Source organism: Cydia strobilella, chromosome 7 (assembly GCF_947568885.1).
Source record: "Cydia strobilella chromosome 7, ilCydStro3.1, whole genome shotgun sequence".
Classification (NCBI taxonomy): domain Eukaryota; kingdom Metazoa; phylum Arthropoda; class Insecta; order Lepidoptera; family Tortricidae; genus Cydia; species Cydia strobilella.
This window is the reverse complement of record NC_086047.1, coordinates 7198436-7211790: the sequence shown is the minus strand read 5'-3', so window position 1 is coordinate 7211790 and position 13355 is coordinate 7198436. Positions and strand designations below refer to the sequence as shown.

Below are 13355 nucleotides of genomic sequence, written 5' to 3'. Positions count from 1 at the left end.
ATTTACCCGCGACATATACATACCTTGTGATATTGACGTTGTTATACTCGTACCTACTAAGCCTTTTAGGTAGGTATTACTATACTATAAAAGTGTGTGTAGCTTCTAACATATTAATATTTATTGTTTTCAACGTTATTTTAAAGCGTGATGCGTCCAGGCCCATCCTTTTAATTTGATTTTCTTACTCGTATTCTCTCGAACTCATGTGTAACTTTGAATTGCGACAATATTAAATGGTTACATAGGAATTGCTTACTTAAAGTTGGTTGAATAGAAAATTGAATCGAATTTTTTAAACATGGCTACCGGCTGCACAAATAAATAAATTTTACTTATTCATGATATAAAATAACTTACATGGCACCAAACATAACGTTTTTTTTTTTGTTTCATTATCGTTTAAACAATTTATATTTTAGACGTAGGCACCCATAAATGTAAGGTAGGTTAATGTCGTTTAGATCATGTCAGAATAATGCCACAGCCTATTAACTGTTCAGCATTCTTTTAGGATAAACTAATACATCAGGAATTTATAGTGCATTTAATTGATTTAGTTAATTTTTAAGTTGTGAATAAAATAGGTCGTCGCTGAGTTAAAATAATTAAATTCTAACACCCCGCCGAATGATGGCGATACGACAATGGCGGACATGTGGACATTTATTTAGATAGGTATAAAAAAACAAAGAGCACCAGAAATCGCTATATCATATGTAAGAAAACTATATCATATTAAATATTATTGTAGCATGTTTGATATATCTAAAAAGTGTTCTTTGATTTAAATTAGTCATATTTTCTGTATTTCAGGAATTGCTTCCTATTTGTCGGGGAATGCCAAATCTGAAAAATAAAGCTACGCAATCCTGCTAGGATTCAATTTGACCATACCTCACAGAAAGCCAACACATGACAACAGAGTAATAAAGCATTGTGATACATGGGATTGATTCCAAGTTTTGTGCACTTTTCGACGACTATAAATAAATTGTTTTTGGTAGCAGTGAGGGTGAATTTGGTAGCATGGTTTGGAAATTAAAAGCATTTTAAAAACACTTGTTTATTTTACGCTTTAATAACGGTTACTTACCTACATAGAGTTCGTCAAGCAAAACATCACTATTTTCTTAGAAGACATTTCTTTAAAACTCGTTACTTATGTATTTACAAGTATAAAATTCACTACAAACTTTCGACTCTCCCCGCTTTACCTGCTTTGATTTCGATCGTTTAAATGTTTGTTATACTAACACTGATTTGAGTTTAGATTTGAAAAATGTAGATAACTTAGTTTTAGTTAGCGCCCTCATCATCGGATAGTCCTGGAACAAAAATCTGTGTTAACGACTGTTTATTAAGTTTCCAAGCTTGGAACACCAACTTCGTAAGTGTACTAACAAAGCATATAAAAGTTGGAAATTGGTTTAAGAATTTCAAGTTGCTTTTCACTTTTCAAGGCAAACTATTAAATAGGATTTTGCACATTTTCAAGTAAGTACTTTACCTAGAGAGAAATTAGGATCACATCTTAAAATTAAATTAAGCTGGCATCCAAAGTATAGGTACTTTGTTTAAAATTCCGGTGCATCATTTAATGATGCAATGATGACTAAGTAAATAAATACTTTTTACTCCACTGCCTTGCTATTAAGTTGATCACTAAGACAAATTACAAAAAGCCCCACCAAATCTTTATTGCGCTGTATTTACCTACTTATCCCTTAAATTGGCATTAGGTCGTCAGCTTTTCAAATGTTTTGAACCTTATCAAAAAGATATAAAGTTCAAAATAAGGTGGGAAATATATTCCTCTGGCCAAATTTAGGGTCATTTGGAATGAATAAGTTATATTCTTACCAGTGTCTATATATTAAACAGTTGAGCATCGCTACGACTCCCACGTGCGATGTGGAACGCCGTAGACCTGTGAAAGACAAATGATATTATACTTTAAAATCCTTGTTTGTGAAATAATACCCAGTATTACCTTTACAAGCGGTAGTAGCGCCCAAAGTTTATTTATTTAAGTTTTTTTTTATTCACATGTATTTTTGAAATGAATTACTAATGATGCAATGAAAATAAAAAAGGCGAACATCCGATGCAACTATTCAAGTTGCGCGATTCTCCATGCATTAAACAGATTTAAAAGAAAACAAATCAGAACTTTTGCCGTTAAAATAGTAACGTTAAGTAAAATTAATTTAAGTAGATATACCTAATTCGAACTGTCGTGATAGACTCAATTGACTTCAAAGCGCTGTTATAGTACAGGTTATTCTCAAATTTGTTTGTTATGATTTGATACGCTTAAGTTTTTACAGTAGGTATATAACAGCCAGTTGATTTTCACATTTGATGCGGATTCACACACCGCTGTATGAAATGCACGCTCCGAGCTCTGCTCTGACGCCGGCCGCCAATTGCTAACTAATGTATGGCGGTTGGTGTCAGAGTTGAGCATGCATGCATGCATGCATGCTCGGTGCTCGGAGCGTGCGTTCCGAAACTTCTGAGGCCCTCGGGGCGCACTGAATCGGCGCGGATCCGCGGAACAGTGTGATAATCGCGTTACCTGAGTTGGAGTCCCGGCTGCCCATAACGGGCGCGATCTGTGGCCTCTCCTCGTCCAGCAGCAGCGCGTCGCTCGTCGCCCACACGGACAGCACGCGTGCCACGCACGTAACGTTCAGACGACCCTAATTTGACAATAATATTTATATGTATTCTTAGGTCATACGCAAAGTTCCTATAATCAAAAAACTTTGGTAGATATGTAACATTTTCTATTTTTATTTTCATTTTTTCTTTATTATCTTTCGTAAACTCTTTCTGAGAATGCAAATTTTCTTTACGATAGGATCATCTTGAAAAGTACTGGGCCCATTTTTTCTCAGGTTCTTTTTGAACGAAAATTTGGGCCCTCAGCGATTGTGTATGGCTAGTATCTATTTAGGTATGCGACTTTTTTTGTAACTAATTATTATTGAGCACACAGCTGCGATTTTAATTTGAAGAGTCACTGTTGAAAGACTGCCTTCTCGATTATCATCTATAAAATTAATATGAAAGCAACTAAATTCATAAAACCTACTACAAACAGTTGCACGAGAACTTGTTGTTGACTGAGGGCACATTGAAAGTCGTATACAATTCTAGTACGATAAATTTATCTAGGTAAAATTATAAAAATGCTTGACATACACTTTCTAAACTGCCAGCATTTCTAAAATGTACATCACACCTAAAGAAATTGTACCTTATTTTTTTTTACAATTGGTTTTAAACAATAAATCTTTTCTTTCACTGCGTCATCTAAGTGGCTCATTAGCATTACAGTAACTTTCAGTAATCGATTTTAAACTGTTATGAGACATACTAACATTCAATAATTTTACGGTTTAGACTCATGAAACATGTCGCACGAGTCTCAAAAAACAATTGAGTCTAAACCGTAAAATTATTTAATGCTAATAAACTTTCAGTATTGCCCTCGTTCCTATACTATTTCAGGATGTTTTTCAACCATTATGCATCTTTTGCGAGGTGACTTTCGAATGACCCAAAGATTCATTGATTGTATATGCTGAGTAAATTCCAAGACAAATTCGTGCTTCAGGCAACTGGCGCTGTACGGTTTTATACATTATGCCAAAGAGAATAGAGTGTATAGAGGGTTATTGTCATAGTAATTTTTTAGTCACAGTAAATTTACCGCCATCTATCGACACAGGATTATTTAATTAGGGATTTTAACCTGAAAACTTTACATATAATTAATGTGCACGTAAAAAGCAATGCAACTGCGTTATCAATAAAAAAAAACTTTACTATCGTCAACATCAATAACAAGTTAGCCGTTATTAACTTCTGAATTGACAAAAGGAATAGTTTACCGCCATTTTTTGGCAAGCTAAACGCTACACGCTTGCTACAGTCAGTAGTTAGCAAAAGGACCGGCCCGAACGGCTGTCTATTAACGCTTGCAAACCAGAACAACTTTTTACTTTTCTTTGAAAAACACAATTTCGGTGGCGGCCACAAAATAAAATTCGTTTTCGGAACAGCAGTCGCGGGCAAATTTACACGCGGAGTTGTTCAATACTTGGACTTGTGATTCGGTCAAATTGTGTTTTTTGAAAACATATTATAGCCATCTTGAAATGAATGTAGTATGATGTACCTTTGGGTATGGTGGTTTACGCATACTAGCATCCCATCCCCTCCCCCTGACGCAACCCCCCCTTTTAGCATGAAATATGTCCCGGTTGACAGTTTTTTTAATTTATTGGGGAAAGTAATAATACAATACGGATATAAGTAACGTTTTATGTCGAGATAGTTTCAAAGCTTAATTTCATTTCGTTCTCTTTGCTTTTCATGCAGAAAAAAAATCGATATGTTTTTTTTTATTATTAGTTAGCTTATTTGTAATTCTTCAATATATACCTTCCCTTATTAATTAAAAAATTTGAATCCTCAATTATTAGTGCACAATAATAACATATATACAATAGCAACTTATAAACTAGTATTAAAATTAATCTATAAAACTAAAAACAAATTAAAACTAACAAAAATAAATTAAACTACGAACTAAACAAACTAAACTAAAAAGTCCTAAAATAAAAAATTGGCCCCAAGTACAGGCCATCCGGTAGGGTGCCCAGAAGGCTGGCGGCGTTGCCGCGCTGAACGGTAACGCCGATGCGTTGGACGAGGTATGCTCCAGCCTTCCGGTCACCCGTTGCGTCTATTAGGCGCTCGGCCAACTCCTTGTAGATGCTGTGCGCGCCTTGACCCCACGGCCCAAGCGTCTCCACACCAAACGGCTCAAACATGCAGGCGGTGTCAATGGCTGCATATTTGCGCCGCTTGAGACGTTCGGTCGCACCGGCAGCAGCGCACGCCCCAGCAGAGGTCCCTGGAAGATGGGACGGCGCGAGGGTATCCACGCACGTGGCGTCCCAGACCCACCCAGACGTGGGGTCGACCCAGCTTCCAGGGAACCAGTGTCATACCATCTAGCCTCTTCCCATTGTCACGCGCTAGACCCGTCGGTTCTAGAACCGACGGCGCGTGCAAGCATAGTGCAAGTATTTCAGATTTTTTTGTTATGAGTTCCAGCATTGTAAAAGTAAGAAGCGGATTGCTCAAATGCAGATTTTATTAGCGTCAAATTAAATTAAATCTCATTAGCCTCTCGTGGCCGCAGAGAGCTACGCGCAGATTGTTAGTGCTTATTATGCGCATTTTTTCTCTTTCTCTTACATTTCGCGTCAGAATGAACCAAAATAATTATTTGGAATTGGTAATGCGGGAAAGCTGGACTGGACGACCAGTGCGATCGATTTACTGATAGGTACCATTTATTTACGTATTTAATTAGTGGTTACAAAACACGGCTCGATACCGTAACTAGTTACAAATCCAATTTAGCGTTGTAATACTTATGATTGCAGCTGTTTTTATTTCTCGTAGAATACAGGAAGGTGATTTTACTGTACCTATTTACATCGCACTTAAACTATCGTGAGACATATTTCAAAATATTTATCAGTACGGTTTTTACTATTATTTAACCTATTTACATGTTGCATATTTTTATCAATTACTCCTGGAGACACTTCTAATGATTCTCAACTCCAGTAATAGTGTTATCCAGTAGGTACATCACCATATATTATCTGCTCCATATTGAAATATACCAACTTTAACTAAATGGTAAAGGAAATATAACATAAATATAGGTAAGAATTGTATAAAATATACACAGTGAATTAAAATTAATGTGTGTAAATTTTTGGAACTGAGTCAAAATTAAAATTTACCTTATGAAAATGTGCAGACTGTACTCTCATAACGAGTTGGCTGAACGAACTCGACTTATTAGATTTCTCTTCTTCAACAGTGGTGTTCAATTTGTTGGTTATTTGTTCAGTCCGAGGCTGGCGCGTCGTGGTCTCCGCTTTCCGGTTATCAGTGGCGTCCAGCATGTCCATGTTTCCTGGAATGTCTATCACGTTATCGGTGACCGCTTCTTCGTAGCCGGAGATTGCATCCCACGGGCTGAATATAATTCTATTGGCATCCTCGAGCGATGCGTCGGTTATCACAGGGTTCCTCCGCAGCAAGTACGGGTCGTGAGGTGGAATATCGAGGCCTTTAACCTACGGAAAATAATCATATTAGAGGGTGCCTCTAACTTTAATGGCAAAGGTAATAAATAGTAAGTATAGAAATTGCCGCTTCCACGTGTCGTAAATTGGGTGCATATACTGATTGTGTTTTAGATTTAAACCTCTATGTGTTTTACCTATAAGGGTTAAAGAAATAAAAGTAATAGGTTTCTGTCTTCTTTAATCTTTTCAAACAGAAATTCAAAATTTTATTTTGAATCAACGAAATACGAGACAAAGAATCTACTTACTGCGCAAAGTGAAGCCGCAAATAGGTTACTTTGTTTAAACTTTGTTTTAAAATAATTGGCATATATATCAGTATTTATTACCTTTTAAAATGTTGTTAGTGTAAGTTATAATATGTATGATGTTCGGCGGATGTTCTTTAATAAATAAAATAAAACTGAAAGCTTGGATTTAAAAAAATGTACAGATTCTTGTAAATCAAAATAAGTTGAATAAAAAAAATCAAGGTGGTCGTAGGAGGTATATACATTAAAAAAGGTTTAACAGGTTTCCAAGGTTTGTGTCCATCAATAAATTTGGGTTCATAATTTTCAAAAACTTTTTTACAGTAGGTATGCTATTTTGGTATAGCTCTATACGTCATATGTATATGAACATTAAAGCCTAATTTTCTTGCTCAACACTTACGGGCATGTTTTACTCCGTAAATTCTGTATGATTAAAGCCTTAGTTAAATATAGGTACCCAAATTGGTATTATTTTACTGTCCACAGAAAAGACACCCTTTTTTCCAGAAAGTTTTCGACTCAAAAGCGAGGTTATCTTTACCTTACCTCTATACCATTAAGGAGCCAAGTAATATTGGCGGGCGGGTCTGCCGGGGGAGCCGTGCAGTTGGCGCGCAGCATATCGCCGGCCGAGTACCAGCTCTTCTGTGCTCGGACTCGCGGCCCGGACGCGGGCAGCTCTGCCACAAATACAAACATCAGTCACGAATAGCTCCGACGGAAAATCAGTACCAATAGGCCAGCACCATGCTGAGTCGAAATAATTTCTTGGCTAAATACAGTTGTTTATTTTTCAGTAGTGTTTTTTTTATTGTATTGTATGCCATGATAAGATGTTTCAACACCATTCTATTCTAAACATTCTAGCTACAGTATCGTCCAATAACATATCAGTAAGGGCCGGTTGCAGCAACAACAATTGACGTGCCTAAACGTACCTGTTGCTAAAATTTACAAAATCAATTTAACCTACAACATTTTTTTTAATACGACACCCATTATTGCATTAGAAGATCAATTGTTTCTGGTTAACATGACATCCCTCGATAAAATAAAAACACAAACGATAGAAAAAATACGAGTATGCAGCATTGATGACTCTTTATCATTGAAAATAACTGCACAGTTCACACGAAAGGAAAGAGATGTACGTATAATACTTATGCTGACCATACGAAACGAATAGCTAGGTCCGCGAACGTAAGCTGGAAAGTCAATTTGTTTGTTCCAGTATAAGCTAACACTCAGTAAAACCTAGGATACTTTTTTAAGTTTGATCCAGGTCAGGCCAGTTTAAAAGCATAATTGTGACAAAAACAATTTGAAAGGCCGTTAGGTGTATGATAGTCAACCATTAAGATTATGACTGTTATTGACAGATACTACAGATAGTTCCATAGTAAAACGGAAATAGGTACAATTTACGTGGACATGCCGCCCATTTTAAAGGATTAGATCTAAACGACCAATGAAAGTTCAGCGCACAAATACAAAAGTTACCCAACACACAATGGCTACAGCCCCCGTGAAACCGCAAGCCGCCTCTGTGAGCTTTAATCTTTACGAAACTACTAAAGCCTAATTAAATTACGGGCCCAGCATGCAAGCGGAATAGAATTGTTCGTGTGCCCGGCCAACTGGATCGTATAAACAAAGTTGTGGGCTACTAAAGAAGGAAAAATACTGATCGCAATAAATTACACGAGTTGAGTCCACACCGGGTTCAGAGCGCGATGTCGGCGTCGACGTTGCATATTCATCTTTCATACGCGCTCGTTCCATTTTAGTTTACCGCAGAATTTTGCAGAGCGCGGTTTAAACGCCGAACAGAGAAAATGGCGCCCGAACCAAAACTCTGCTTGCTTTTGTTTGCCAGCAGCGCCCTCTATTACGACGCAGCGGCGGAACTCGGCGCCGAGCAAAGTTTTAAGTGTTTACATTCCTGTTCTGTCGCTTTTTGCCAATTCTACTTAATGGGAACGCAGGGAGTTCTCAGCACCTCGTTTAATTTGGCCGTCGTGGGTATAATATAGTGTTTATTTAATCCGTCAAGATTTTGCTAAAGCCTTCCTTACTTTATTAGAAAAACAACTGTGTTTTGTTTCGAAAGATGTTTGAGCTTCAAATTATGATAAGACGCGAAGCAAAGCAACTGGCGCTAATTGTGTAAACACGATACATAAATTAATTGTTATTTTAGGAAAATTATTGCTACCGCATATTTTAAATAAGTGGATGGTTTGTTTTATGTCATTGCGTATTTCTATACTTTTTTACACTGTGTAAACTAACGTCGAAGAGGTCTTAACAATTTGATCAAGAGATCGACCTTATTTCAACCTTCTTCCTCAACAATGAAAACGGAATATTCCGAGATAATGTAGTAAGGCATAATTAATACGTGGTCCCAGAATCCCTTGAGTTGAGGTGTCGTCGCGCCAGGAACTGTTCAGACGGTACGTGATGCCAGATCGTCCTAATTTAAAGTTACATTGCAATCAGTATGGCTGCCAGCAGTTTGGCACTGACATAAACGCTAGCGTGAACGTAATTTGCTTTCTATGCATCTCGGTCAAACTGACATATTAGTGCGACCGAGATGTATAGAAAGTAAATTACGTATAGATGTCGGCGGCATATCATGAAACGCCGCCATTTCATGATCTGACTAGCGACTACCAGCCATATCGTTCAAACCTCAACGTTTGACGATTTGCCTGGCGACGTTTAGGCATATCAAATAAGTAGGGTGTGATATTCCTAGGCAGATCATGAAACGCCGGCATTTCATGATCTGCCTAGCGATCACTAGCCATATCGTGCAAACTTCAAGGTGTGATATTCCTAGGCATATCATGAAATGCCGGCGTTTCATGATCTGACTGTTAGCGACCACTAGGCATATCGTCCAAACTTCAAGGGTTTCAAGTGGAAAGAAAGATATTAATTATAAATTAGAATTATATTGTATAAGGCGGCTATACTTTACGGTTTTACAACAAAACAAAATGCGAAATCAGCTAAATCACGTATGATGCCGTAGATAACTAACAGTTAAACTCGATCAGCTGATGCTTTTACGCCATCTTGCCGCAAACCAAACTTACGACGAATACATTGCTCCTATCGATCTGCCGCCTCTTTTATAAGGCATATCGTGATATGCCTGGGTTAATCTTAGTCAGATCATGAAATGGCGGCGTTTCATGATATGCCTAGGAATATCTCGATCAAGTTATTTTACGATGCGCCCGGTATGAAGCTAGGAATATCAACGAATGCATTGGTTTGATCGATTTTCCGCCTGTTTTATTAGGCAGATCGTGATATGCCTGGGTTAATCTTAGTCAGAACATGAAATGTCGGCGTTTCATGATACGACTAGGAATATCTCGATATGCCCGATTTTACGATCTGCCGCCGACATAGACGTTAGCGTATATGTCAGTCTTGTCACTATCAGAGACTCATGGTATGGGTACAGAAGCGTGTGTCGAGAAACACGTTCACGTGTAGTACTCAGTCCTAAACTTAATTATTCACTATAACGCGACAGTATCACATATGTGACACATGGGTAATAATGTCATGTCACTGAGGACCGCCGCGCCGTGGCAGCGGCAGGGTCTCACTACGCGCACCTCCCGGGCCTTCACAATAACCCTAAATTAACCAAGATAAACCTTAATCAAACATCCCTTGTGTTCGATTCCCCACATTTATTGCCCAACAATAGTTCTGATTTACGATTTAGGATTGCACGAGGCCACCGCGGGATCGTCCGTATTATTTATACTTACGATAGTTATTACTTACTAATGCCCAGTTTAGTATTGAGCCGATAACGGCAACTATCGCCGTAGACAGCTACTGTAGCGAATTTAATTTCCTGCCTGCGAATTCAAACAGTTAATCTAATGGCAGATGTAAGTTTGTTATCTATTTCAATAGTTTTGTTAGATCAACTTGTCTTGTAATATATAAACTGCTGCTATCTGCTATTTAGTTTTGCAAGTTCGTTTTGGTTTAAGACGGATCTACGAGAACATTAATTTGGATAATATTTAATTAATGTTCGCGGTAAGCTAAGGAACATCAATGTCATAAGGCGTAATCTAACAAATAAGTTTTTTGAGTGAGTGTGCCCTACCATGTAATAGTGATTAAGTTTAAGTTAAGTTTATTTTATTGTGATGCATTGTAACTATTAGGTATTACGATGTAAGTGTGAACCTGTAATTGGCTCTTTGTTATTTATGCATACTACCATTATGTTATGTATAGCTGTTGGTTCTCCGCGTAATAAATAAATAATAATTTTTTTGTGCCTGCTCTTGCTTTATAAGTGCCATTATTTACTATTCTACTCTTCACATGATGACGTTTACCTTTTTTCCAATTGTGATTAAGAATTCAATTCCCACATATTGCCAAGCCTGCACTTTTGGCGGACGCTAGCAATATCAAGGCAATAACCCATCGCGAGCGTAATCACGTGTTCTGCAGTTAGGTTTATATTGCATTGCGTTTCCGCTCCGCTCTCTGTCCCATTTAGAGTTGCTCCCAAATTTAAACCCATTTAAATATAATTTAAACCCTCGCTGAAACGAGATGCAATCTGATAGTAAAAGCCTAAATGTTGCGCCCGAATGACTCTAATTACAATCACCAAGCGTATTGAGGTGATAATAATATAGAGTGAGTTTAAACTTGATTGCCAAATAATGATTGATTGTGGCACGTATGCCTTTACTGCATATTTAACGAGGAATATATTTGATTGCGTTATTGTCAATATGAAGGCCTTATAAGCGGATTCGAGAATGGTGCTTACCTTACTCAACAATACATACCTACAGTATATAGGTATATAAAGGGTCATCATCTTCCTAGCGTTATCGTTAAGAGGGAAAACTAGTCCTTATTGGGATTAGTCTGGTTTCCTCACGATATTTACCTCCGCCGAAAAGTGATTGGTAAATACCAAATGACATTTCGTACATATGTAAGTTCCGAAATCTCATTGGTACAAGCCGAGGTTTGAACCCGAGACCTCCGGTTTGAGTCGCTACACCGCTCTTACCGCTAGGCTACCAACGGTCTATATAATAAATAAATGGTAACATACGCTTTTTTCGAAATTCTAATGGGAACTGCATAATTTCCAAAAAGCATTATTAATACGACGCTCTCACTATGACGTGACGGCTCCAATTGCACACTTTCACTATGAACCTTAATTAGAATGCCACTTTATCGCAGTAACGGAGGGCATTGCTACTCTTACTCTCGTGCACGGAAGCCATAAATGTCTCTCATTACAGGTAGGCGTGTTTTAAGAAAACCAGGCACGGTCTTAATTATGTCTTCATGTTTCTCACCTACTACCCGCATAAAGGAGCTTTTGTAGACGGTATGGAAGTACGGTGCGTCGGCGGAAACTTCGCAGCGGTATCGTCCGCTAAGCGCGCGCGTAGCGTCGCGTAGCACCACCTGATGAGCACCCGAGTGATATACCTGTGTGAAACATAACAATATATTAGTGTACTAGCCTCTTCCCGAGACTATCGCGTGGAAGAGGTTTAACTGCCTCGGTCCAGGGAGGGAGGGAGGGAGGTCTCGTAGTATTTTAGAGGAGAAATTTAGAGATAAGAAGTATCTTATGTCCTTATTCAGCTTACAAACTATCTGTGTTCTAAATTTCGATGAAATCCATTTAGCTATTTTTCCGCGTAAAGGAAACAATATCTAAATATCCAAACATACAAATTTTCACATTTACAGCTCTCCATATTTGTCACTTGAATACTAAGAGTGGAGCAGATGGTGACGTTGTTTAATAATATTATACCTACTTAGCATTTTTTCGCGCTACTTAGCGCGTATACATAACGCAGGTTCTAGGATTTATTTGAGAGACGCCCTGTTTCCGTAAATTCATCGTAGAATAAGCCGAATTTATCCTCTGATTCATGTTATGGGTAAATAAAACCTACAAAAGAACTGGAATTGTTGAACCTTTCTCTTTAATCTGCGAGTAGCTAAAATAATATTTTTCTTAGGACTTGTCTTTTCAAACGCGTACCTAATATGGTAAATAGATAGAAATCCGCGTCCTTTAAGTCACGATAAGAGGTACACAATCTCTCGTACAGAGGCAGGAAATAGCGCGTTGATACACAAATGACTTGAACAGACCCCTTCAAGTTACCTTAGTAACGCGCGACGTGAGCTTATTGTGAGGATAATATTTACTATCGCAGTAATATTACAGAAATATGATCATATATTCGTGTGATATTTAAATTTTTATTCAATAAATAAAATAAAATTCTTATTAATAATACAAATTATTACCAGCTATTACGAGTATTTACACTTTAGTTCCATTAACATTACACAAATTGTATTGTCTTCGGTTACCGCGATAGTTACTCATGAAATAAAACTATGAAAACGGATTATATCGCGTATATTGAATTTATAATACATCCCGACGTTTCGAACTCTTTACAGCGTTCGTGGTCAACGGGTGACTCAAGAACCACCCGTCACCCGTTGACCACGAACGCTGTAAAGAGTTCGAAACGTCGGGATGTATTATAAATTCAATATACGCGATATAATCCGTTTTCATAGTTTTATTTCATTACACAAATTGTATAAATACATTTATTAATAATAGATGTCATATATGTCATTTTTTTATGCTGGGCTATACAACAATGGTTTACATATGCGCAGTCAAACTTGCTCGCAATCATTGTCAGGATGCTGCTGTTGGAGCCGCCCCTAACCCGGCGCACCAGGGATACGCAGCGCTTTCGCATGGTGGCATAGAAGCAGTCTACCCGGGCTGTCGCGAACATCCCTGATGCGTTGCAGAATCGGGGCAACCCCATCAGCACTCTGA

At 37.9% G+C, this 13355-nt stretch overlaps 1 protein-coding gene across 1 annotated transcript in view; it reads right to left on the bottom strand.

Annotated features, from left to right (window-relative positions):
* Window positions 1-1062: 1062 nt before the first annotated feature.
* Window positions 1063-13355, bottom strand: part of LOC134743108 (uncharacterized) — a 46111-nt gene continuing 33818 nt past the window's right edge. Inside the window, exons 4-9 of the mRNA XM_063676438.1 lie at window positions 11824-11959; window positions 6989-7122; window positions 5838-6176; window positions 2582-2705; window positions 1864-1930; window positions 1063-1328 (exon numbers count right to left, since the gene is read on the bottom strand). Of these exons, the coding sequence (XP_063532508.1) occupies window positions 1316-1328; window positions 1864-1930; window positions 2582-2705; window positions 5838-6176; window positions 6989-7122; window positions 11824-11959 (813 nt within the window). The 3' untranslated portion in view covers window positions 1063-1315. The remainder of the gene's footprint in view (window positions 1329-1863; window positions 1931-2581; window positions 2706-5837; window positions 6177-6988; window positions 7123-11823; window positions 11960-13355) is intronic.